The 27127-nt window shown below is 47.5% G+C and overlaps 1 protein-coding gene across 1 annotated transcript in view; it reads right to left on the bottom strand.

Moving 5' to 3' along the window:
- PKDCC (protein kinase domain containing, cytoplasmic) overlaps window positions 1–9579 on the bottom strand; it is a 35201-nt gene extending 25622 nt beyond the window's left edge. Inside the window, exon 1 of the mRNA XM_021547551.2 lies at window positions 8898–9579. Coding sequence (XP_021403226.1) covers window positions 8898–9551 — 654 coding nt within the window. The 5' untranslated portion in view covers window positions 9552–9579. The remainder of the gene's footprint in view (window positions 1–8897) is intronic.
- Between the last annotated feature and the right edge of the window lie 17548 nt (window positions 9580–27127).

Raw genomic sequence — 27127 nt, 5'->3', positions numbered from 1 at the left:
GCAAGAACAGAAATCCCCTGCACAGCCTGATACAGCTACAACTTACCAATACATGATTTGAGACATTTCTGTCACTTTAAGATTTACTAATCACTTGTATTTTAAAAATTTCCCCTCACTGCTGATGGTACATACATCTATATGTATACATATATACATATATACACATATATTTTTGTAAATACGACACATATGCATATGCTTGTTCTGATATCTAACGTACACACACAATATTTGCACGTGTATTTTAAAATGTTTTATATATTTTTAAAATACATACTAAATATTTGTATATATTGCAAATCAGCCCAAAAGCACATACAAACCTGTAGCATGCAAGGAACCTGGAAAATGCAGGGAACTCAATGCCTAAATTTACTAAAGATCAACCCAATACCAACTTTCCTGCTATAGAATATATCTAGATGGCACATAAGAAGTAAATTGATTTTCTCCCATTGAAATCTAGCAATCAAGTCCTGCAAAGTGCTGAGTTTCACTGGAAAAAGACTCATACAGAACATCCCCAGCACCATGCAGAGCCTTTTGAGAGTGGGACCCAGACTGTGTGCTGACAGCTGTGAGGTGGGATTTTGTCTGCTGGATTTTGGAAATGAGAGAAAGTAGTGGGTAATTCAAATATTAAACTCTAAATTCACAGTTGTTCATAGGCTTTATTTATAAATGTAGCATTATGATTAGCACTAAACTCCAGAAGTACTAAAAGGTACAAGAATCTCATTTCTGACACTGTTACTAAACATGTTACTAAACATTTTCATTAATAGAAAAACTGGAATGTAGTACTCAAAACAGAACACTATGTGTTTTTACCCATATCCGTTGCTATATCCATAAAGGTCCACAGATATCTCCATATATTTCAGAAGTATATGTGTATACATATCCATATATACCTGCTGCTCCAACAGATATTATGTTGGCTATAATATTATGATTTAGTAACCTTATCTCCCTTTTACTCTCCCTGCTTTCCTTATACTCTGAAGTGGAAAATTCTTCTATTAAAAACATTTACAGCACTTTGAATTTGCATTGCACTGCACAAGCTCAAGGGCCAACCCTGCAAATATTTAGTCACTCAAGCAGCCTACTTTTGTAAAGCCTTCCAGTGAAGACAAATGGATCACTCATACAACCATGATTTCAATGGAAACAGGCTGATATCACTGGAGGCATAGTTCATTATCTTGTAAATAGCCAGATCAGAAGCTCCCCTGACCTCCATTCATAGCCACGGCACTCAGTTCCACTGCACCACAACTTTAACCCTTTGTCATGACATGATTTTGCATTACAAAACTGTCAAATAACCTCTGTGCATCACACGTTCACAAATGGAAATGCTCGTCTTGGGTTCATTATAATAAATCAATCTGTATAATTCTTCTTTCTTAGGTATGAGTCATATCATTTTGAACTTTATCATGGCAAGCTTTAAAATAACTTTGGAGTCTATCTGCAGCTACATAGTCCAAGAAAAAGGCAAGTCTATCCAAACTAAGCTGTTCCAAATTTGGCCTAAAACAATATAAAATATCCATGTCTGGTGTCTGTTACCTAAACTGAGCAGTTCAGCTAAGTGTGATGAAAAATAACAGGTCCTTTAAAATTAGTCAAGAGTCAATATTAGTATTAGCAGAGTGCCTGTGAGAACTAGTTCTTGTTAAGTTTTTCACAGCCATTACTCAAATGAAAAATGGCAACAGAAGGTAGATGTCATGGGGCATCTACCTGAACCATCAGATGACTGTGCTGGAACAAAAATCCATTAGAAAAAACATATTTTTAAAAGCCCAGCTTGCATATTTGACAGATACTTCACAAACCTGGCCTGTAACACTTCCAAGCACAGCGTGAGCTGATGCCTGAATCCACCAATGCTGCATCCATGCAGAGAGCAGAAAGACAGAGGAGCAGAGCTATGCCAGACTTGGTATCCTCTTCCAGGGCTCCTCTCCTCCTCCCCGGCCAACCACCACATCTCTGCCTGCCCTTCCCAAACGGCTACAACTAGAAGACAGAGATGTGCAAAAGGACCATAATGATCCAATTCAGGGATATAGGATTGGATGGGATATTTCAGTTGGTCAGTTGGAAGAGACAGGAAATGATCGTGTAGTCCAACTTCCTGACCATTTCAGGGCTGACTAAAAGTTAAAGGATGTTATTGAGGGCATTGTTCAAATGCTTCCTTAACACTCCTAGGCTTGGGGTATTGACCACCTCTGGAGGAAGCCTGTTCCAGTGTTTGACCACCCTTCTTAGTCTCAGGTCTCAACCTTGCCCAGTGCAGCTTTGAACAATTCCCCCATGTGCGTTGCCACTGGGTATCAGGGAGAAGAGATTTACCTAGCTATCCCACACTGGGGGGCAGGGGGAATGAAAGGATAATTTATAAAAACCATGTGCTCCCCTCTGCAATTCTGTCCTGGTCATAACCAATTCCAGGCCAGGATATTGACCTCGGCCTGGAATGACCTTGTTCCAATTCATTGTTGCTCCCATGAAAAACAGCAAGCAGCAAGGGAGAACTTGATCATACCCACAGCATCCTGTGGTGACCACTGATCTCTCCAAGACACTGAGCAGAAGAAGCAGTGCTGGGCTCTCCTCAAAGAAACTGGATGAGGTTGCAAGTCATCAACTCTCATAAAGGAGGCAGAAATTCAAACCAGTCTTCTGGAGTGATTTACGTGTTTCACACATAAAACTGAGAAACAACCATAGAAATCATTCAACAAATGATTGGGATTAGTTTTATGAATGCTACTTTTAAAAGGAGGGACAATGTAGCCCTTCTAACTTATGTGATGACATGTGCCTTATGGAAAGTCATTACTGCCAGCAGCTTTGCAAGTTCAACACCCTCTGCCAACCCAAGGAATTCAATGGGAAAAAAATACTATTTAGTGACTTGAGCATCAAGATGTGCAGCTTGCCTTCAGGGACAGGAACAGTTAAGAGTGGGTTTGCAATTGTATCAGCTCTATGCTTCCAGCAGCTCTGGAGTTCTTGTTAACAGATCCTTTCTTCACTCTTAAAAGTGCAGGATAACATCTGGGCCTTTTGGGAAGCAGTCTCACAATAAAGAAGCACTTGGTGTAATTCTTCTTTCCTCGCCAAACCGCATCTGTCTGCTCTCCCTGCCCTTCTCCACTCCAAGCCGAACTCCTTGGGGCTGTGGGGACATCTGCTAGCAGCAGTGGGCTGTCTCTGCCAAGCCATCAGTAGGTGGCACTGCCTGCTTTTTTCTCTCACCACATGAATGGCCACCCCCAACACCTTCTGTCGACCACCACTAACCATCTCGAAGGGTGCCCAAGAGAGATAAATACTTCATCTCCTTTCAAGGTGCACCTACAATCATGTCAAGCAGTGGATTGACTGGGGCAAAGGAGCTGCTCCATCCACAGCTCCCCAGGCAGTGGTGGTGGTGGCAGTAATTTCCAGAGGAAGGAGGTGGCCAGCAAGAGGTGGCAACTTCCCCTGTCACTGAAAAGATATGACAGGCTCATCTGTCTGGGAGAAATTCCTCTAAGCCCAACACCAGTTAGTCAGCCACCATCAGCCTGGTCATGCACCACGTGTTGGCCTCACTCACCTTTAACAAACCTGTCCCAGGAGAAACTCAATAGAGGTAATTTAGAAAAACACTCCCAGTATTTTTCATTACCTTCCTAAATTACATGATCCTCATAAATTTAGCAATCCCATATCTGTGCATGGTCAGAGCTCATCCAGCTCCAGCCTCAAAGGTTAATTTTCATTAGGCACTTAGTTTTGAAAAATCTGATCCCCAAGAACTGGGAACTTCTGCTGCCCCATCCAAAAATTAAGAATGACAAATTCTCCATATAGACTCCCAGCAGCTGCTGTCAGCAAGTGCAGCACTTTTCTCAGGTCAGTAGTCCCAGAGTCCTGATGGCCAAACTCCAGCCAGACTTGTTGCTGGGAATCCTGCACTGCCACCACAAAAGCAATTCAATGCCCACCCGCTGGCAACAGGGAAGAGGTCCCTGAGTAGCTGTTTCCACTATAGCACAATCTCCCCTTCCCCCCTGCCTTCTGTGAAAACAACAGTAGATTCCTGTAAAAGGTAAAAGGACCAGGCCTTTAAGATTTCACACAATCCCTATGCAAATAAGTTTGCACTGGAAATTAATTGTATAATGACTCTCTTCAGACTTGGAAAGATTGTCTGCTTCCACCTGGAATAAGCAAACCATATACAAAGCTTTATTATTTTAATTCTCACATTAAAATTAAAACTGCCTATCCTGTTGGCTATGCATATGTATAGAGAAACCATCAGGGTAAAAAAATCTCTTAATTATCACATCTAAAGAAAAGAAAATCCTGTTTAAAAATGGGTATTTAAAAATATTGTGATCGGCTAGCACATCTTAAGCCTACTTGTCAGCAATAAGTGATGTATTATTTGCAGTCTATTATAATCAATTAATTTTACAAGAGATAAATAGTCTCCCAGTAAATCATGACCATCTTTTAAAAAATCAGTTATAAATACAGTAGAGCTAACTGACCCAGTTCATACAGAAACTGCTTTGATATTTGGATGGTGACTTTTCTAGCACAGATGTCATCTCAGTTATTTCAACTGCACATTTTAACTTCACACTAAAGCTAAATAAGCCAAATGAACTGGCCTGGTCTGGGCAGCCAGCAAACCATTGGTGCTGTTAGTAGCTAAGTGTCTTCCACCAGCATCAGACAAAGCCAACCCTTATCCCTGAGCTTTTGTGTGTGTTTTTAAAAAGAGAGCGGTAGCTTCTTCTTAAATGAATCATTGTGAACTGACACTGAAAGTGCTGATAAATAGCTGTCACAGAAATAAGCTTGCACTTTTCCAAACGTCTGCAGTTTCAGACCTCCCCTCCCTTCTCTTCAGCAATGCAAACGAAGAAAGGATGGCACCACCCTTAATTCTGATACTCCAGGGCTATAATTACATTATTATAGTAAATCAAACATTGCCTTTGTGTCACTACAATAGTGCTCGTTGTTTGAAATTAACTGCAAATGGTTTGATTTTCTTTTCTTCCTCAAATATGGGCAGGGAGGAATTAAAGCACTCTAAATCATCTCCCCCACTAAAATGCTCAGAAAGCCAGGATTCAGACAGCAGCATTTGAACTCTGCAAGAAAAGAAATCGCAGCACGGAGTGAAAGGAAGAGATGGGGCACTGCATTCGACAGAGCGACTGCAAAGCAATTAGCGGTCTGCTAAATCCTCTGTTACAACGAATCAGTGACCCAGTTCCCCCTCTTCTCCAGTGCCCTTCATTAAAAAATCAACTTTAATGAACTACCCCTCTCTTCGCCACTCCAAAGCAAATATATTTCCACTGCAGCCTGCACCTGCCCTTCGCAGAGGCTGCCGCCCCAGGGCGCCTCAGGCAGCCCCAGACGGCGGGGGCAAGGGGGGTGACTGCCCAACGCTGGCTCTTCGTGCAAGTGACGGGGCAGAGCATGATAATAAAAACAGGAAGGCAAGCCGCCTTCGCCTCAGCATTGCCTAATGTGAAACCACTCTCCCTCTTGCTAGTTTTCCCTTTTTCTTTTGTTAGATTTGATTCACCACATCTGCCAGAGCTGACACATCTGGCTCCTTCCCCGGGCGGAGGGCACGGTGAATATGTCAGCATGCTGTCTAAAGGCACTGGTACTTTCTGGAAAGAGCTCTTTTCCCCTCTATTATATATCGTACAACAATCAAGTCTTTTTAAAGGATGGCTAAAAAAAAAAAAAAAAAAAAAAAGGCAAAAGCTGATTTTGACAAGAGACAGGCCAGAATGAGAACTGCTGAGACAGTAAAGAACAAGCCTGTTATCTTACAAACTACACTTCAGGCTGTCAGCTGCCAGAGATTTACAGGAAAACCCCCTTTCCTAGGACTGAACCGACACGAAACTTTATTTTCAGCAAAAGAAACTCAGGAACGCACTCACCGCCACCAGTCCCTGACCGGGGCCGGGGATAGCCGGGAGGGTTCCCGCTGAGGCAGGGCGGCTGCCGCCGCCTGCGTGGCCGCCTCCCCGGGGTCGCTCCCTCCCACGCCCGCGGCGTGGGGAGGCGGAGGAAGAGCTCCGGCTCTCCTCCAGCGGCCCCGCTTGGCCTCCAGCCCCGGGCGGCGGCCACGGAGCGCCCCGGTGACCGCCGCCGCCCTGCCCCGTCCCTGCCGGTTCCCCGGTGCCCCAGCCGGGGCTGCCCGCCAGCCCTGCCGTCCCCTGGCACGGCAGGGTGACAGGAGGGTGGCACGTCCTCCCTGCTATTTATAACAGCCGGCTCGTATTTGGGTATGCCGGGAACCGCCGGGGAGGGGGGAAAAGGAGCAAAACAGAGGTAAGAAGCAAAGGCAGCTCCCGGCCCTCGCCGGCCCAGATGTGGCATCGTGCCTTTGGCGTCCGTAACCAGTGCGATCCGCCTGCTCCAATGGGAGCTGGAGCGCCTGTCAAAAGCCAGAGGAAGGAGGAGACGCTGGCTTTTGAACTGATTCCTCTGCCTCGGCAGCAAAGCCTGGGCATTGAATTCTAAGCCCGGGGCCGGCTTTTGCTGAAAACAAGTTAAAAATCATTAAGTCAGCCGATCCTGTCCTGTGTGAAATTTTAGCAGAGGCACAATCAATATATTTCATGTTGTTCCCTGGTGCCCCATTTTCCACATCGGTTCCACGACTCCTCTATGACACCGGAGACTTGCTCCTGGCCCACAGCGCTGTCCCGACAGTGTCCAGATAGCGCCTGTCAGGTCGATATTTACCGTCTCCTTTCAAGGTAATGCCTTATCACACGTTTGGCCCTGACTCATGCCGCAGCGCCCTGGCCCCGTGTGCCCCCACAACGCGGTGCATTAAACAACAAAGCTGGGGACGTCTGGGAGCGCAAGGTTCTCCCGGCCTGGCAGCACCGCTGGGCTGATGCAGCAGGAGGGCAGGCAAAAAGAAACACAATGACAAAATCGGAACGAATCTAAAAACAAGTTTCTGCTTTAAGTGTAATCTATTTTTAAACGGGGTGGCATGTAAATATGAAGCCTTAACTAACAGAAGGGATTTTTGCCCATGAGAGCATTTTCCCAGCACGGAGGCTGGGCGTGCTTCTCCTGGCGCTGGTGGAAGTGCCTGCTCATCCTCCAGCTCCTCCTGCCCCGGCCCCCCCGCCACGGGACACCGTGCATCACGCCTGAGGTTCCCTCCTTCAGAGTCCACCTGACATCCCGGACCGGAGAAGTGAATTCCTGCGGCTCCTCCAAGGTTTGCTGTGAGGGGAAGTGAGGCACCGGGCAACCTCGGCAGCGCTGCCAGAGGATCCCCCACCCATACACGTATGCGGGGACAGACAGCATACCCCGCTTCCTTTTCATGAGAAGGACAGCTCAAAATTAATGCCCAATTAATTCTTCCAGACTAGAAAACTACACATGAGTAAAACAGGAAAGAAATGCTAGTGCCTACCAAAATGACTTAACTTTTAAAAACACAAGCTGGCCAACTCGCTTACACTGAGGAAAAAAACTCAACAAAACAAAACCAGTCTTGGGGGGGAAACAAAATCCTTTCAGAGCAACCAGTAATCATGTTTGCACCCAAGGATGGCTTTTCCAAACAGAATTAATCACAGCTTAAGAGGAGCAACTAATATCCTTCCTAGGAGCACAGGCTTTTGCAGTTTGCAAGATGCTGTTCTCCCTATACATTATAGTTAAGACCTGGCCCCACAGAGAGAGGAAGGACAGACGGATGGATGGATGGAAGGAAGGAAGGTTAATATATATTTTCTTGTCGTGGATAAATCATGACTAGCCTTTCTTTGAACAGTATATGAAACTCGAGAGCTTTGATCACTGGGATCTGAAGTTCTCGTGGGGGAGCTGGTACTCCTGCTGCAGCTGCTGAAGAAGAAACACAAAACTCCTTTACCCGATTCAGTTCAAAAAGCACCTACTGTGAGACCGTCTGGTCTAACGTTCATTTTTTATTCTACTGCAACGCTCATGCTATGCGAAACGCAATAGGAATTTCCATACCAGCATTTACATCCAAATGGACCCGCTGAGACTCACGCTGATGTGTAACAGCCCTACAATGCAGCCCCTTCTGGCAAGTGCCGCGGTGCCGGCGCACCGGCCGGCAGGACTCCCACCCGGCCTGTGCTGGGTGAGCCCCCTGGGCTGACCCGTGTGCCAGGGCTGCGCGGATCCAGCCGAGCCCGCCGGGAGTCCCAGCAGAGACTTCCAGGGGTGATCGCACCGCTTCCTTCTCTCCGGGGGTACCGGAGCCAGGGGCGCTTGCAGTCTAGCCGGCCTTTATTTCCTGCATTCGGGGGGTGTTTGTGGATTTTCGAGTCCTTCCTCAGCCTCCCCCGGCCCCTTTCCTCGCCTCAGTATTCGATCCCGAGGAAGCGGGATCAGAGCGCAAGCCGCAGGGCCGGCCGCCGCGGGGGGATGCCGGGCGGGAGGGGGAACGCGCCGCATCCCGCACCGCTCCCGGCCGTGCCTGGGGCCCGGCGCGCCCCTCCGGGGCGATTCACTTGTCGCCGCGGGGTGAGCGCCAGCGGAAAGCGCCCATCGACGCGCCTTCCCGCGGACACGCGATGGGGACGAGAGGTACGGAACCGCCGTGCCGGGGACACATCTGCCCCGGCGACCGCGACCGCCGAAGGGGGTGCGGCTGCCCACGGAACAGAGGACGGCGGTTCGTGCGCGAACTCTCGGGAGCTCCCCGGCACGGTCCCGGCCCGCTCCGGGACTGCCGGCGGTAGCTCCGACAGGTTGCCCGCGGAGGAACTGAGAGCGCCGGGGGAAAGCAGCGCGACCCACCCGCCCCGCGGGGCTCCGCGGCCGGACCCGCGTACCTGCAGGACGTTGGCGTGGCGCAGCCGCTGCAGCAGGATCATCTCTTTGACGATCTTGTAGGCGGCTAGGCGGTAGCAGTCCCCCAGGGCGGAGAACTGCCGCACGCAGTGGGCGATGTCGTGCCCGCCGAAGTCCACCGCCTTCAGGGCCACGGCCAGCGTGCGGTTGAGGACCGCCTTGTAGACCGCCTTGGTGTAGCCCGAGCCCAGGTACTGCACGCCGCTGACATCGCGGATGTCGCGGCAGCCCAGCAGCGGCGGCTCCAGCGAGAGCTCGGCCGAGGCGCCGGCCCACGGCCCCGCCGCCGCTCGGCCCCGCGGCCCCGGCTGCTCCGCCGAGGTGCGCGGCGGCGCCAGGTCCATCAGGCGCCGCTCCCGCGGCCGCAGCGGCCGCCGCCCCGCCGCCGCCGCCCGGTGCTGCCGGTAGCGCAGCACCTCCTCGTAGCGCTCGCGGATCTGCCGCGCCAGGGCGGCCTGGCCGCCGCCGATCTCCTCCTCCGGCGGGTAGAGGGGGGAGCCGGGCGGGGAGGGGGGCAGCTCCTCGCGGGGCGGCGGCGGGTGCTCGGAGCCGGGGATGAAGAGGAGGTTGAGCAGGGTGCCCAGGAGGAAGGCGAGGCAGCAGCCGACCGCCACCGCCGTCTTCCTGCGCCTCATCGCCACTTCGCTGACGGCTTGTCCAGCCTTTCGGGCTTCTCTCCTCTCGCCCCTTCCACGGGAACCAGCTCCGAGGCTTTTTTTTTTTTTTTTCCTCCTTTTTTTCTCCCCCTTTTTTTTCCCCCCTCCCGGCTATGCCGGCGGCAAAACGGCCCCGGGCGCTCAGCCGGAGCTCAGCCCCTTACGACGCGCCCGCATGACACTTGCCTCCCTGCTTTTAAGGCTCTGAAGCACTTATTATTAGCGGGACACGGGGCGGGCGGGGGGATCCCCGTCCCGCTGCCCCCGCCGACGCGCGCTGATTGACAGCCCGGCCCTTCCCGCGGCCCGGCCGAGCAGCAGGGGGGCCTGGGAAACGTAGTCCCCCGCAGAAGCCCCGCCGGCCGCCGGCGAGCCCGGGAGCCGGGACTACATCTCCCAAGCTCGGCCGAGCCCCCCGGCGGAGAAGGCGCGGAGAGGGGCGGGACGGGCGGGCGGACCCCCCCGACGGGCGCTACCGGGCAGGGCGGGCTCTGGGCGCTGCCGCCGGGCGGGGAGGGAGCAGTGCGGCTGTGGCTCTTCCCACGCGTGGCCGAGCAGCACGGGGAAAGTCGCGCCGACAGTGGTTTGGGCGGGATGCCCTTATCCCCGTCCCCGGCAGCCAAAGGGCTTGGGGGGTGTGTTGTACGAGCACCCACGTAGCACCGCAGAGCCACACAAAGGAGAGGGGTTCTCGATGTCTTTTCCAAGCCAAAGTAAAGCGAAAGGAGCAGGCTGCAGCCTGGAGATGTGGGTTCGTCATTCGGAGTGAAAATTGCAGCGGTCGCGCCCCCTCCAGCCGCGGCACAGCGCGGAGGAGAGCAGAGAGGGGATGGGGCTGCGTGTCACCCACGGGAAAGAACAGCCACAAATCACGGGCTCGGCAGGGGGTAGCCCCTGCCCCGTTGGAAATGTGAATTGCAGGGGTGAGCGCTAATGACATGGTTATCCATCAAGCCCACATTACGATGCTGTTAGCAACTAATTAACAAATACAATCAGCCCGCGAAACTTCCACAAAGGAGAGACCATCAACAAGAGAAAAGCCGTAAAGAGTCAGGCGAGGCAAAGTTCACCACAATAGAAGTGGGAAATCATTTCCAATAAGGGAAAGGGACGAGACATTTCGGTAATACACATCGGAGAGACTGTAAGGGGAAAAAAAAAAAAAACCACACAGAAAAACCCCAAACCTACCAACCCCCCTCCCCAACCCTCCAAAAAAAACCCAGCAGCCGCGATTCCCGCGAACTAGTGATCAGTGATCGTCAGCCTTTCCTCCAGCGCTGACAAAAAACGGAGCTCGAGAAAACTCAGCCCTCAGATCCCGCCCGTTCGCTGCCGGCGCCCAGACCCGCGAGGAAGCGCCCGAGGACCGGAGGCAGCGGCGAGACCGGGAGGAGGCAGCCTCGGCAGGGGATGTGGAGACCGACCGTCTCTCCCAGCAGCCTCGGAGTCTTTCTGTCGCCGCTTCCCGAGAGCCCTCCGCAGGCACCGGGAGCACGGCCCACCCGCGGCCCCGCACACGGGACGGGCAGAGGCTCGGACTGCTGCCGGACCAGGCGCCCCATCCCCGCGGGACCCCCGAGCCTGGCACCAACAACCGCAGAAAAGTGACGGGAGGGAGCGTAATCACCAATTAAAATAAAAATAACAACTGTAGGAAGGGGGGGCTGTCTGCCCCCGAAGGGACAGCAGGCTCCCGGGCGCCCAGCCCAGCCTCCGCGGGCGCGCCGCTCCCGCATCCCGCTGCGCGCTGTCCCGCGGTACTCGCTCCGCCCGCCGGGGCGGTGCCACCTGCCCTCCCCGCCGGTGAAGGGACCACGGCTCGGGGGGAAGCTTTTATGGATGGAGTGGGTTTTTTGGTTGGTTGGAGGTTCGGGTGTTCTTTTGTTTCTTTTTGGGTTTGGGTTTTGTTGTTTTTTCTTTTTCCCCTTTCCTTCATCGTTTCTTGGGGAGCAGCGTTTTACCCTCCAGAGGCAGCCCATTCCTGTTGCGATAAGTGGGATGTTCACGGGTGTAGAGGACGGGTAGGAGGCCGTTTTTACGGGTTTCTTTCCAAAGTAAAGGCGTTCATAAGGGTAGGAAACGCATTTCCAAAGATGTTGTGACACCTGCAGTCCTCCCTGTTTTGAGCGGGATCCCTCCCCAGCCTCCCCAGGCGACGGGAGGCTCGGGTTGCCTTCCCGTGGTAGGTGCGGGAGATCTGAACGCACCGGACCTCCCCCGCAGCCGAGCCCTTCCTCCGCCGGCCCCTGGCAGGGCAGAGGGCTCCTGGAGAGACTCGCTGCATTATTACCCAGCCGGTCAGCCCATAGCCAGCGCTGCAGGCCAAGCCAGCGCGGAGGTGCCGGCGGTGCGCTCCTCCCGCTGCCCGCCGTCCTGCGCATCCTTCGGGGAAATCACGGCGATTTGTCTGTGCCTTTGAAACGTACACGCTCGGCCGGATTTACGACTTGGTTGATAGGAGCCAACGCTTTTTATTATTGCACAGATAAGAGTCAGAATATAGCCGCGCTCAGTCGGAGCGGTTGTGCAAGCTCATAGAGGAGGCGGCCCTGGGATCCTTACCAGCGAGCGATGTGAGCTCAGCGGAATATTGCTTACAGGCCAGACCGGGGGTGACCCGAGGCCAGCGGGCTCACAGAGTGAGGAGCCGGCTTCTCCGAGGGGCCGTGCCGCCACGAGAGCGGAGTGTGGTCCTGGGGATGCTGAAGCCCCGTGGCGGCAGCTGAAGGCCCCGGCAGGGCCAGCGCGGTGAGAAGAGAGATCTTGCTTTGCCATGCACCTCGCATGGTACCCGCAGCTCTGCGTGTTTGGGGGAGGTGCACATGTCCCCGAGGCGGGGGCAGTGCCCGCTTTTCTTGCAGGCCGGGAGGAGGAGGATGCGCAGCGGCACGGGGGTTCTCCCGTGGGCATCCCCGGGCGCCCCGGAGGTTGCGCGCCCGCGGAGGTTGCGCACCCACCGTGTTTGCGCAGTTTACAGGAACACAACTGGACTGCAAAACAGATGCTCCGCAACAGCGGGCCACCTGTTTTTCACATCATGTTCCGTCTCAAAGCCGGTTTTCTTCATTATATCCTTCCCGACAGATACCATGAAATACATCACTCATTTAGATATGGGAGCCGGCCTCTGGAGGACGACTTGCGCGGCGCACTTTGATGTTGAGAGACAGATTTCAAAAGATAGAAAGCCCCTTCGATGTTTCTAATTACCCCGCGCCCCGGGCCTGCCACTGATTAGGGCGGCGGTGCCGGGGTGATGCCGAGGCACCGGGCCCGCGGGGGCACGGCCCGGCTGCGCGGAGGGGCGATCCGCCTGCTGCATCCGCCGGCCGCGCAGAACGACCCGGGTGCATCAGCAGGGCCCCCTGAAGCCGCAGCCCGTGCTGGCATCAGGAGGGGCAGCAGCTTTCGCCCAGCGCCTCCCCGCCGCGGGAGGAGGTTTGGGAGCAGGCGGGATCTGCTGCCGCAGCCAAGGCCCTTTTGCAAGAGGCTGCGCTGAAAGCATTACAGCCCTTGCTAACACTTGTGCTCACATGCGAGCCTTTTATCTCGGCAGCGCTGTTGGAAAAGCTGAATCACCGCGGAGAAAGTGAGGACTGAGAGCTATTTTTTCATATGCAACAAGCTGCTCTTTATTTAATCCTCACAGCCCCTATTTCTATCAATATTCCTTGAGCTGAGAGATCAAACACGGAAAAATTAAAACCATGCTACCACACTAAATAAGATTAAGATCGTGGCAATACACTGGCTGCTCCTTGGGGAAATAATTTTGTTGCTGCAGGAGCCATGGCCATCCTGCAGGCAAAGCTTGTGTTTCAGAAACCAGTGATGGGAAATACAGTTAGGAGCTGCCTCCAAACCCAACCAGGAGCCACCTCAAATGCCCAAGCTCCTGTGTCCTTCTGCTCCCAGCCCAAACTGCTTGGGCATTGCTTCTCTATGGAGTCAAAGAAATTTGCTATGCTGAGCTACCTTATCCCTGTTTTACCCTCAACAGCAGGCATCTTCAAGTGAGTCCCACTGTTGGTCTCAAGGGATTTTGACTCCAGGCCTCAAAAAGAAGTCCCACATTTTCAAGCATAGGTAGCTTCAAGATCGCACTTTAAAAACCACAAATGGAAGCTTGCAGCTGGCATAATTCAGAGTTTCTGCTGAGGAGGTTTCTTTTCTGAGCTGTCCTGTGCTCACATGATTCCTCTTTGACGCTTAAGGAATTAATTTTATTTTAAGTTTTAGATTACATCATAACCTTTCGAATTCCTGGCCATCTATTCTGGCTGCTTATGTGGAAGAAGAATTTCTTGCAAAGTCCATCCTCAGACATGAGGCCAGAAGTCTCTTGGAAACAGAGTCTATAGACTGCATGCCTTTTCGCTGATGGGTCTTCCATAGCCAACCTCTCCTTCATTCCCTGCTTTGCCAAGGACTTGTCAGCTTTCAGGGCAGGGTGGAAAGCCTCTCTTTCCTCAGGGATGTGGGGCCAGCAGTGGACCCTTGCACATGTACATTTTGTAGCCTTTTCTAAGTTTCCTTACAATCCCAATAGTGGTTTTTACTTTAAACAGGATCTCTTTTTCTGATGTTCTTTCTTTTCTCTGAGGAAACCCACTCTCTTGTATATTTGAAGCAAGCTGAGATGCAGCCAATTGTATTAGTTCTGGCTGGAGCAAAAATGCATAATGAAACATTGGATGTGTGGTATGAGTCCAAAATAAATGGCCACTAGCAGAGCCAGCAAAAACCTACGAGCTCAGATAGCCTGCAAAAAAAGAAAAGCTTGGATTTTACCTGCAGTGCTCTGCATTTTTCCAAAGGGCAAAATGTACTTTGGATTATAGAGAGCTTGGGAAGAGATGCTGGGGTACTGAGCCTTTTTCATTACATTTGTGAATTGTGATGATTCTTGCATTTTTCATGAATACAGCATCTGTAAGTGGGAGAAAGTGTTTTATCTCCTAACCTGTTATTCTCAAAGCACAGCAGTTTGAGTTTTATGTGCCAGATGTCAGTGTGTCCTGATTCTTCAGGCAGTTGGGATTAAAGCTTCCCTGTATCAGAGAGGTGCTATAAGGATAACTGTGTTAATGTATGTGGAAATCTGGTACTGCAGCGATAAAGACCCTGTAAATATTTACACAGACAGACGAGCTCATGGAAATTTTACATTATTAGCTTAACTTCATTACAAGGAAGTAGTTGAGAAAGTCAGCAGTATATTACATTCGCTTTTTTTTTTTAATTAAACATTGACAACACATCTGGTGCTGCTTCAAGCCACTAGATTTAGAGGGTCACTCTTTTAAATATTTTACAATCTGCAGGGAAATATCAAGTCTCAGGCAAAAGAGAAAAAAGAAACATAGCTGCTATAAGAATAAATCTTGCCAGTCAGACCTTTTACACTTTTAAGAGTTAATAAAATAGTGAGTAAAGAACAACCAGAGAAAATAATTTATTTGGACATTCAAAAGCCTTTTGATAAACACCCATACAAGAAACTGTTAAGGAAACTTGGTAACCACAAAGTGAGAGGTAAAGTCCTGTCATGGATTAAAATCTGGTTATAAATGGGTGTGGAATAAATGGCCAATTCTAGTAGAGAAAGAGATTAATAATGAGGTGCCCTAGAGAGTGAGACTCAGACCAATATTGTTTAATGCTTTATTAATAACCTGGGGGTGAATAGTGAAGTGGCAAAAGTAGATGTCAATAGAAAAGTACTTAGCTTAGGTCAGGAGCAGCTCCAGAAGAATTTAATAAAATGGCAGGACCATATGCAGAAGTATGAGGGCAGTTTGGGAAGTGCCTTCAAAACCTACAGCAGCTCTCTCGCTTCTTCTGGCACATGGGTGCGTCTCAACAAAGCTGAGGGTAGATAGTCAGAGGACAGGCAGATATTTCCAAGCATCTCAAGTACTTTTTGACTCTTTTCAGTTGCTGTTCAGCTCCCCTATTTATGCCAGGAGGGAAGAGTGAGCTCCCACATGGCCCCTTTACCAGTCTCTGAGTAGTATCTTCACAAGCTCTTCCAGTAATTGTTTAAAAAAAAAAAAACATTGTGAGTTTCCATGGCTGATCATTCCCTAAGGACATGCCAAAAACTCTGGAGGTCACCTCTCACAGACATTTTAAAAATTATATGTTCAGTCTGACAAGCATGACATGGTAACAAACCTCAAGTCCACTTAGTCTGAGGATTAAAGCTCCTGAGTGGTGCCTGGCACCTGGAAAAACAAAACCTGCCAGCACAGCTGGGGTGAAAATATCTATGTGAACATAGTGGTCACTTTATCTGGTGCATAAAATAAGGGGTAAAGCCACAAGCAGCTCCCTGGACAACTGGGTGAGTTGTTTAGAGTAGTTGTTTACTCTGAGGCTTCTTCTTCCCACTGATTTCTGTGTGGCTGCATCTTAGGTGAGCTGTGCTGATGTGAGCTGTGGCACCCTGAGCTGGCACAGGCCTGGCTCACGCTGCAAGGTCTGTGTTTGAGCCTGCTGCACACACAAATGCACTTGTGGCACTCGGCATGAGGACCCATGGCACCTTCTGTGGCCTCAGTGCTGCCAGCCCTCAGCACAACTGTTCTGTCTCCACAGTGCCCCCCAAACACTGCACAGGCTTTTGAAGGTAATGGAAACTCAAAAGGCTGGTTTGCACAGGGATTTAGTATTGTTTTGTTTTTACCCAGTGGGTCATTTCCAAGGATACTATTCTGGAAAAGAAAGCAACTCATAAAGATTTTTTTTTTTTTTTAATCCTCTTGATATGGCTTGTAAAGTATTTTGAAGTACCAGCAACAAAAGAAATTATTTTTAAATCCCCTCTTTCATTTGATGATTTATATTACACTAGAACTGCCCTGTGTCCCCAGCATTGGAACCCCAGAGGAGTAGGTGTGATTTTATACCCAGGGGGAACTGGAAGATGTTGCAGCCCAGATGGGAAGTCCACATGCACATGGGAAGTGACTTATCTGATCCTGCAGCACCCAAGAGACACCCCAAGACTCTTCCCTCTCAGTGAATCACACTGCCTTGCCTTATCCCCATGTTTGTAGTTCAATCCAAGCTCTCCATGGCTTGTAGGCACTCTTGGGATTCTTCCAATCCCAATCACTCTTTTTTCCATAGTCTGAAATGGAAAACCACACACACATGCACATAACATCTGGTCAGCCTAACAACAACCTAATACTTTAAATGCAGGGGGTGGGCTTCCAGTGTGAATGGGCTTTGTTTGTGGAGCTCTATGAGTTGACATCAAATGAGGACCTGCTCAGAAGGGAAGAAGCACCTTCAGAAGTGCTGGTCTAATCACTGAGCACATGGAACCAGGGTTCTGCTGAGGATCACACTGGACAGGAGCAATTTTAGAGGCCAGGGATGGGTGCTGTGCTCCTAAGCCTCTGACTCCTAAGCCACAGTTCTCTATGGCCATGGCTCACACAGGAGACAAAATGTTCAGGCAATATCATGGTAATATTTGCAGTAATTATGATACTACACAAGCATAGTGTGCAGTAATGCAAACATGAAAGTCATTAAATGTCTTGGGATTTATGGCTTACAATTGGTACATTCCACAACCATCACTTTTCTCCATACAAAGATAAGCTTTGGGAGCTTGTTCTGGGAGTCAGGATAGGCCAGAGTTTAGAGCCCTGTGGCCCTGGGCAGCTGCAGAATTAAAGCAAGAAGGACTACAACTCAAGTATGTGACTTCAAACCACTGAGGCAGAGCCCTAGCATTCCTTGGAAGTGGCTGCCCTCTGCCTGCCTCCCCTCTGATGTGGGGGGAGGTATGGCTCTTCAGGTTCTTCTTAAGGTCTTCTTTCCTTTCCCATCTTCACCTCTGAGCCTGCTGCTCCCAGCACACCCCCTTTTTCCTTCATGAAGCCTCTCCAGTCATCCCTTCTGATCATTCCTCCTGTCAGAGACAAAATGGTAGTTTCTCAGCCTCCTCCTCCTCCTCTGCTCTTTTGCACACTGCAATGGCTGCATGCAGTGACCGAGCCACTTCTAGTGGGGCAGTGCTGGTTCCTCTCCTCATTCCCAGAACAATAAGCAAAGGCTGGCATTCTGTTAATCCAGGCATAATTAATCACCACCAATGCTTTTATTTTAATTCATCTGTTAACATAGCACTGAAGAGGTTTAGGAGCTGTGAGCTTTTATGCATGATTGTGGAAGATACAGATGCAGTTATTTTGCCAGGCCATAAAGTCCTTTGCAGCAGTAGTAGTTTTTTTTAGGGGCTTAAGCAATTTTGGATTAAAATCAGCACAGAAATAGAAGGGTCAGACTGGAGGGGTACAGAAGGAGTACCTCTGAATCTTAGTTGTTCCAGCAGCACAGAACAATGGAAAGGAGCAGAAGCAGAGTATTTTGTACTCAGAAGATGATTTCTTGCTATCTACCAGTTCACAAAGACATGGCAAAAAGGAAGGCCTAGATCTGTAGTTTATTCCTGTGCCTTTGGTATCTACCTCCAAGGATGCTGGCAGGCAGTATAATTGCAGTAGTGGTTTCTAGAGAAGGGAATACAGTACTTTCTGTGAGAGAAAAGGAAAGATGTCAGGTCCCTTTACAGTCTTTCCTTTGAATAGACAAGATGTTTGAATTGTTTCTCAGAGTCACTTAAAAAAAAAGGCATGTGAAAATGTCAGAGAATTTCCTCTTTCCCTTTCCCACCCAAATACAAAATCAAATAAAAGCAAACACATGGGACACAAATACAAGAGCAGCCCCTCTGCACGTATTCGCTGTGATACCCAGGCTGTTTCCAGATGTATGGATTAGATTTCATCCAACTACTGCTTAAAGCTCAGCCTGACAGTATATACTGACCAAGTTGGAAACTTCTGGGGAAACTAAAGCACTCAGTGGCCAGGCTCCTGCCTTTGGATATGATAGTGGTTGCTGCATCTACTTTGTGACCCTTTTGCCATCTCTTCACTCCAATTAGACCATTTTCAATCCTGCTAAAGTATAAACTTAAAGTCTCTGATGTGTAATCAAATGAGAAATAAATTATGTGGGGTTTTTCTGTCTTTTGCCTGAATATTTTTAAATCAACTCTTGGCATAGTTTAGGGAACATATAGCCCTGTCAGCATGAGCAGTGAAGTACACTCACATGAACACTTCATTATTGATAAAAACCAATTGCATCATGTTAAAAAACCTCACAAACAGTTTGGAATTTTCATGCATCATGTGGATGAATCTCCCACAAAACTGCTTTTACTAATTGAATATTTGTGTGTGTGGCTGGACCCTGGATAGGAATTTCTTTTCATAGGTCTGCCTTCAGTAATAGTGAGTATATGGCTCAAAGGGATCACATGTACAGACCTGATGCCAAAGGCTGTAGTTAATACTGCCTAACTTGGTTAGTATTTTTGGCTTAGTATTTTTGGTCCTCATTCCAATCCTGGTGATTAGGATTGTCCTGCAACCCAGGAGACCTACACAGCTGAATCTCGGAGGGACCAGAGTTATCCCTTGTCCCTCATTTCTTACTGGAGTACTCTGGCAGGAGACTATATGATGAGTTTCCATCATGAATACTCATAATGGGCTGAGTATTTAAAATTATTACAGAAATTATCCTGTACTGCAGTACTTTTTATCAGTTGCTGCATAAAAGCATTTAGTCAGTCCTTGATTCAATATGTATGAAAGAAACAGAAACACGGCACTCGCATTTCCAGCAGCTGGGGCAGCTTTAACAACACAGAAGATGTATTTAAAGCTCATTTTGCTGGTGTTGACCTTAGGACAGTTAATGCATGGACTCACAGATGGGGGGAGATGCCCAGGGGGTTTCTGCCAGGCCAGCCAAGCCCTGAATTGTCTGCAGAGTGAAGATTTTCACACCACATGGCCACGGGAACAGGAGCACACTGCCACCTTGGCTGGTGGAGACTGACCTGCCAATAGGGATTGGGCACCCCTGGATCAAGGTTAAAGAGATTCCTGAGGATTCTTCACATTATAGGCTGTTATTCAGGGGAAAAATAAAACAATACACCCCCACCCCAACCCCCCCAAAAAAATTGTTTTAATCCTCAATATAGATTAATTCTGGAGCCACCTCTAAATCTGGCAAAATCACACAAATCTCTACTGCTTTGAGATAAATGCTGAGAATTTTTTATTCTTTGAGCACCCCAATAGGTTGAAAATATTCCTGAGATATTATTAGGCTCTCAGCTACTGCTCCAATTCACAGAAATTAAACCTTCCATCATCTGGTTTTTATATTTGGAAAATGTCAGCTATACTTCCTATCACATATAGTGTTGCTTCAATGCACTGAGCCTTCTGTGAATTTCAAAACACATAACTCAGCTCTCAAGCATTTCTTTTGTAAATATTGATAATGGTTTCAAGTTCTTTATTAAATAACTTTTTAATGAGTTTGAGGACAAAGAACTATTTTTTCACAGTCTCACAAAGATAAGAATCATAACATATCTTTCTGTACCATGGAACACATGGTTCTCAATACCCCATTGTAAAGCATAGGCTTTCCTCACTTTAAAAAAAGTTTACTTAAACAAAAAAAGCCCCACAATTATGAAAAATAAAACCTAAGCAGGCCATACTAAAATGTCCAATATTGCATGCAAATGCTATGTGAGAGCTTTGCAGGAAAGTGTGTGCTGACATTGGAGCAGCCTTAGAAAGCTCCATTTAGTCCAACAGCAAGAAGAGCTACAAAATGCCACCATCACTGCTTAATAAGTTCAATGTATAGAACTCTCCTTGCTCAGCATTATTTATTGCCCATGTTTTTGCCAGAAGGGATCTCCGTGTATATGCTTAAGATCTAAGACAATAAAATATTATGATGAGGTTCACCAGGGGAATTTTCCAGGGGGAGGTTTTTTATCAATTTATGGGCATGGTCAAAGTCCTGCAGGAGAGCTCCTCTTTGGAACTGGCTGTAAACAATTTACATGGGAAGGTAATAGGAAGCCTTTAGGGTGCCTTGGAAAATATTAAGTTATAGAAGTTCTGACCTCTGTCTTCTAGACCTGGCCCAGAGGATCAATGTTTACCAGCAAGTATGCAGCTCTCTAGGAAACTGCATGCTGTCAGTGAAAGAAGGGTATTTTTTAAATATATTTCAATTAAAAGTTGGACTGGGTAGCAGTATACTCAATCAAGTACGTTGTACAACTAATTTTCTCTATAAAAAGCCAAATGTTTACCTTTGAACTTTAAAATGTTGCCTTCAGGCAAATTGTGTTCCAGCCAGCTGTAGTTTAAATGCCTGGTGCAGGTTCTGTAGCTTGCTTCTTCATTCAACACTCAAAATCATTCATGTTTGCTAAGTGAAATTAAAAGCCAGCTAGGAACAGATTAGTGGTCCCCTGATATTAGCCTTTCTTCTCATACATTCCCTTAAAGACTTTCAGGTCTAATAATAATATTGTCCTGTGCTGATCCTATTGACAGCTTGAAACCTTAATGATGACCCACTTCAAATGTAAATACCTGGTTTTGCTTCGAGGGAATTTTATGGAATTTTTATTGAATCACTTAGCTGTGACTGAAAACAGAGGTCAAGAGAAAAACAAGAACATTTAGGTGATTTTAGATGCTGCTTTAGGCCCAGCCCATCCTGGACATGTTGTCAAAGTTCTGCTTTCCCAGCAGGCTAAGAGAAACCTCTCAGACTCTCCAGTCTCCACCTGATCAATGGTTCTTCTTAGAAATAGATACAAAGACATGCATTGGCACTGGTGGTTGGGGGTTTTGGGTTTGTTTCTTTTTTTTTTCCTGCAGTCAGGATGACAACAAAGCCACAGAATAGCTGTGTTGAACATGAAACAAAACAATAAGGACTGGGAGATAAGCTGTTGTTGATTACCAGCTAGCAGGTTCTTATTTGCATTTATTATTTCAATGATGTTGAGATGTGCCTTAAGTATTTAGGACGAGTTAGGGCACCAAGAGCATTCCAAGGGTGTCTTTCCAGCCGTTTCCAGTTAAGAAGTCTGTATTGCTGAGTTGTGAATCAGAAGAACCATTCAATCTTCCATCTTTGTCATTGTGCCAACACACAGGAAATTACCTCTTCCTAAAAGCTGAGCACCTGCAACTCTCATTAAGATCAGTCCAATGTCACCCATTGCTTTTCAGACTCCAAAAAGGGCCTCTTACAATCTACCTGTTTCAAATTCCCTGAGGATTTATTGGCTCAGAACATAGATTACTTGTCTTGGTATCAGGGATTTCCTTTCTTTTGAACAGGAACATAAAAACACAAAGAAAGCCTAAACTCAAGTAACGTGAAAATATTGTGTTTGATTCCAACCCATATATTCAAAGTTACAGATGAATGCTTGACTTTAACTTGAAATGTGATGCCTTGAGTCTGCACATGATCTTGCTACATATAAAATGTTTGGAAGCCTTTGAAAAAATGGAAACATTCTTGGCTTCGGTTGCACTCTTATTATTATGCTTTCTTTAATGTGTTTATAGTTGGCTCAATAGATCTTTAAGTATATCAAGCTTGGGTAGCAAGTTCCAGGACTCATGAAATCTGTGTTATTCCTGGTTGTAATGGCAGCACACTGTCATGTCTGTTGTGCACTTCACACACGTTATATCTTTAGGTGAGAGCATCCCCACACATAAATAATGTAGTCCGAAAGCTTGATCCAAACCTTCCTGAAATGTACAGCATGAAAGTTTATTTCACTGATATGCAGGTCTAAAAGTTTGAAACATTGAGCTCTCCTTTCTTAAGAAGTGAGCAGTAAATTACAGGCACCTGCAACTTTACACTGACCTGAAATTGCCCTACTTTTGCCCTTCTAAATTCAGACAAAGCAATAAAATTTAATGTATACATGCACTTACTGCATTAAAATTAATGGTTTCATTTCCAGACTGATTACTGACCATGAGCTTAAATGAAATTAGTTCTCCTAAAAGATGACTGAGTACCCTTAGCAGAGAATACTGGTTTTTAGACATTGTTAAAATGCACCATAGAGGGCAATGAAAATTTCATGCTCAACATGCTCAAATGTCTTAGTGATCTCAGGGGGTTTTGATAGGTTCTGACAAGAAATAATCTCTGCGCTCCATTCAACAGCTCACTCAAGTCAGAGTTAAAAGGGAAAATACATCAGTCATCTTGAAAGGTTTAAGTGTAATCCCTTCTAATGAATATTTTTTCCATTGCTGTATGCTCACTTATAATCCTATCAGAAGTCTTCTGTAAGAACACCTGAGCAACTTCATAAATGGCTTCTTTTATAGAAGAGATTGTCCATTCATCAGGCATGTTCAGCAATGCTCTCCCAGAAATGACTTCTGTATCATGAGAGCAAAACTTTAAGCACATAATTAAACAGCAGTCAGAACTAGCTGAATGTAAATGGACATGAAGAGCTTGCAATCAGAACAAATTAACAGGCACATAGTTTGCAGTGCTTGCACACTTACAGTTGCATTCAGGCAGATGCTGAGTGACTCCAGGAAGGATACAGTCCCTATCCAACAAGTATTGGAAGGAAACCCTTTGCCATTCTGTGATCTTCCAGGATTTTAAGCAATCCAAAAGCTGATGTTTTTACCCATACAAAGACTGATCAATGGTTCACTCTTCAATCAGTTGGCTTGAAAGGCATTGAATTGCTCCAAGGCTGGAGTATGAATCAAGAAGAATTACTGTATTCTCAGATAAAAGATGGGAAATGGTGTCTGAACTAGGAGTTGACTGGAAAACATGGTGTTAAATAACCTTGGAATGAATTCACTGGGACCTCAAAAGCTCTGAAGCCAAGGCTGGTTGCATTGAAGGTTGTGTACTCTCACAAGTCCTATTGAAAATCTGGCAAGGTATTATCTCCACAGCTGGTCATGGTGGGCAGCTGACGGATGATGACAATGTTTTTGTGTGGGGACTGTTGCACTTGCAGCACTTCCTAGTAGAGTAATCTTTGCTCAGTGTTGCAGTCATTCCATGTGCTTTTAACAGGAGCAAAGTTGTGAAGTGTGAGTTGTGTATCCAACTTTGGAGATATAGCCAGAATACAGGGGCTCTCCCTGAGTATCTTCTGTCTACTTTGTTGACAGGCATACATGCAGACTACATACTTAGTAATCAATATCCAGCAGCTTTTGCAAGCTTAACTATCAACATCTGGAAAGTTGGCAGAACCAAGCTTGGGATTTGGATTACAGTTTTTTTCACAAGGTGTGCAATTGTCCTGGCAAATAAAACCTTTAAGCCCCATAAGGAGCTTTAGAGTATGAAATTACTTTAAAGGAAGACCATTTAAAGGACACTGAAAGCCTCACAAAGATTTATAGCTTTTGTGGCAAGACCTTCTGACTCTTAACTGCCAAACTCAATCCAATGATAACCATTTGTCTTCTGGGAAAAATGCCCTGGTAGGTGTTTCTAATCCTACACATAGTTCAGCAGCTGAGGACCTATGGGTGGAATGGCACAGGTATTTCTTTAATTCTTTTTATTAGGTACCTGTCAGGGAAAAAATAAGTGAGTTATGTAGGTAACCAAACATTCCCCTTCTTTTCTCCCTGAATATGAGCTCTGTAGGGCTGCCAGGGAACAGAAACATCTTTATGTTATATTGCAACAATGGACCAGAGGACATATACCTGGATCTAATCACCATATGTGAGAAAGGCAGCCTGGTGTAGGAGCCAGAAGGAAGAAGCCCTTTTGTAAGATGTTTTCTCATGGAAAAGATTTTTTAAAATGCTGTTGAGCAGCTAATGTCATATTTACTTTCCTGGTTTTGTTTTAAGACAGTCTTATGTAAAAGGAGACTCCAACACACTCACCTGGCACTTCTTGCCTGAGGCAATGAACGTAGCAATTTCATCTATCAGTTACACCAAACCACAGCAAGATTTTCTAAGCTTAGGTTGCTATTGTCTCTCAGGCTGCAGAATAACTCAGGGCAATGGTACAGTTACTGGCACTGTAAATGTTTTCAGACACTGAAGCTAGCAATATGCAACCTTATTTGAATTAAATTACCTCTTTAAGAGAGTCTGAAACCGGATGACTTCATCTAATTCATTACGTTTAAGAAGGCAGTTTAGTGTGGCAAGTTAAAATCCATTAAATTGCTCTGTAGTTTTCTTGGCAATGGTTGTTTTCCTTAAGTGCAAGTAATTAAACATAAATATTTACTAATATCCCAGACTGTGAAACTCTATAGCAAGAGGAACAAGGAGAACCAACCCAGTGCTGGCTTCCTGCATTAATACCCCACAGTGGCTGAAACATTCTTGCTGGCTTTTGCACAAGCAGGGCTGGCTGATGTGCAGCTCTGATGGGGAAATGGAAGCTGAGCAATTGAATTCATTTAAGCAAGAGAAGGAAACCACTATCGGATATGATCTCTTTTTTGTATATAGGATTCATGCAATGGGCAGGGCAGTAAGACAGCACAAGTAAATTGTCATTTCCCCCGCTGATCCTGGACAAAGACCTGCTCCAAAAATCTTCTGTCAGTGGAAAAAACTCCACTGAGCTGCATCAAGGCAGCATGTTTGTAAGCTCTGTGAATGAGCAGAGGTGAGCCTAGCCACTGAGGCAGCAATTCCTTCCCCTGCCCCAGCCACCCCACCTCACTGCTGCTCTCCCCACCAGCACGAGTGCTGGGGGGCCCTACAGAGGACCAACATTGGCAAATACCAACCAGGGCTGGTGGCCCCAGCTTAGCCTAAAGTTCCTGCAAGTCAAAAGCTCCTTTCTGCCAGACTACTGTAAAGCTGGTGAGATGACAAACTAGTAGAGGCAGCAAACCCTTGTTAGTCTGGATAGTCCAAACTCCCAATGTGCATGTTCCTGAGTGGCCTACCAGGACACCAGCAAATGGGTCCAGACCGGCCCAGTGTGCCCAGTGAACATCTCAGGGTTAATACTCCATCTAAGAGCTCTTCAGACCTGATTTTTCAGAGACAGGCATAGAGGATTTAGCCTTGAAACAGCACTCTGTGCTCTCTCTTTATACCGATCTGAAACTAAAGGCCTCTTGCAACTTTTTAGGACTTCAAGGTAACACAATTAAGCAGGCTTAAATTAGTTCCATCTATTAATAGATTTTTCCCCTTTCTGCACAGACTGGGTCCACTTCATGCTTATGCAGTGACCTCTCTTTGCCAGCGTCTGCTAAAAGAATTCTCATAAAAGACCCAAGACCTCCTACACTGTCAGAAAAGTATGAACATACTTAGCTTGAGGAAGATACCAATTGCTGGTCCAGGGGCACTACTACCAAAGTGAGGTACCATGCACTGGGAAAAAGAGCAACAAACCCCTAAAGTGGATGGTGATTAGTGTCAGCCTTATGCCCAATCCCCCACCCTCTCTGTGCATGCTGCCCTCTCTCGCATGCACGTGGGGGGACGCAAGAGCAGCCAGTGCCTCGCAGCATCAGGCTGGGCCAGCACAGCCTTTGCAGGACAGGGGGGGACAGGAGGCCTTCCCAGTCCTGAGGGTGGGTACTGACCCCTCTGGCCCCAGCACACCACTGCCAGCACACAATTTCTGCCAAGACACCCCAGGACTACAGTGGCGCCCATTAACTAAGGGCCAGTCAAGCAAGACTATTAAAAATACCATGAAGACTTAAACCCAAGCAGCTCAGCTGAAACAGGTGTCAGGCAGGAGAAAGCTTGAGTTTCATGGCTGGGGAGGTTTATTAGCACACTCTTAAACTGAGCATTTACCCAGAGATCTTGTTGCTTCATGTTTAACACTGCAGATATGGCTGTGCCTTTTAAGGTGAGTGAGGAAGGTGGAGTTGCTGGATTCGTGTTTGCCATCCACATCCACCCAGAAGGGACTGTGGAAGGTTTGCTTGGCAGGGTGTTCAGGGTGTTCCTCTTCTCAGGCAGAGAAGAGGATTAGACCAAGGATTATTAATTTGTGGAGTGACGTTTTTGTGTCCTGTGAGTAACAGCCCTGTAAACGATCTCTCCTGCCCAGCAAGCAGATGTGTCATGAAGAGTGATGCAGCACTCTTTTACTCCTCCCTGCTGACCTCTCAGAAGACACACTACAAGGGTACAGGTCACCCCAGAGCCAGTGTTTCTTTACATCCCCTGCCAAGCAGGGTGGCAGTTCACACAAAGCATGCTCTTAAGGCACATGATGTATTTCAGTCATGGTTAAGTCCAAAACCTTCTGCCAAGAACAAGCTTGTTAAAAGCTGCTTTAGTCAAAAAGATGGAATACTAAGCTGCCTGCCTTTACAAGACAATTGCTCATAGGAGCTGAAATTCAGACATTTTCCTTTGGAATAAGCTGGCTGGATCATTTCAGTCTTTTGGGGGTATAAAGCACAAAGAAACTGCCAAAACAATTTTAAAAAAATGAGTTCTATACGTGGCTGGGAAGCAATCTGTATGTTCTGCTGGAAGAGACTGCCCCACATGTGCTGGGTGCCTGCAGATCCAAGCCTTCCTCCTCCTTGTGCTGGAGTGCTTTGGCCTTGGCTGCTGATGGGCAGAGCTTTTAACACGGGGCTCTTGTGCTCC

The sequence above is a fragment of the Lonchura striata genome, chromosome 3 (assembly GCF_046129695.1).
Source record: "Lonchura striata isolate bLonStr1 chromosome 3, bLonStr1.mat, whole genome shotgun sequence".
In the NCBI taxonomy this organism is placed as follows: Eukaryota; Metazoa; Chordata; class Aves; order Passeriformes; family Estrildidae; genus Lonchura; species Lonchura striata.
Note: the sequence above shows the minus strand (reverse complement) of the source record. Positions and strands in the feature narration are given on the sequence as shown.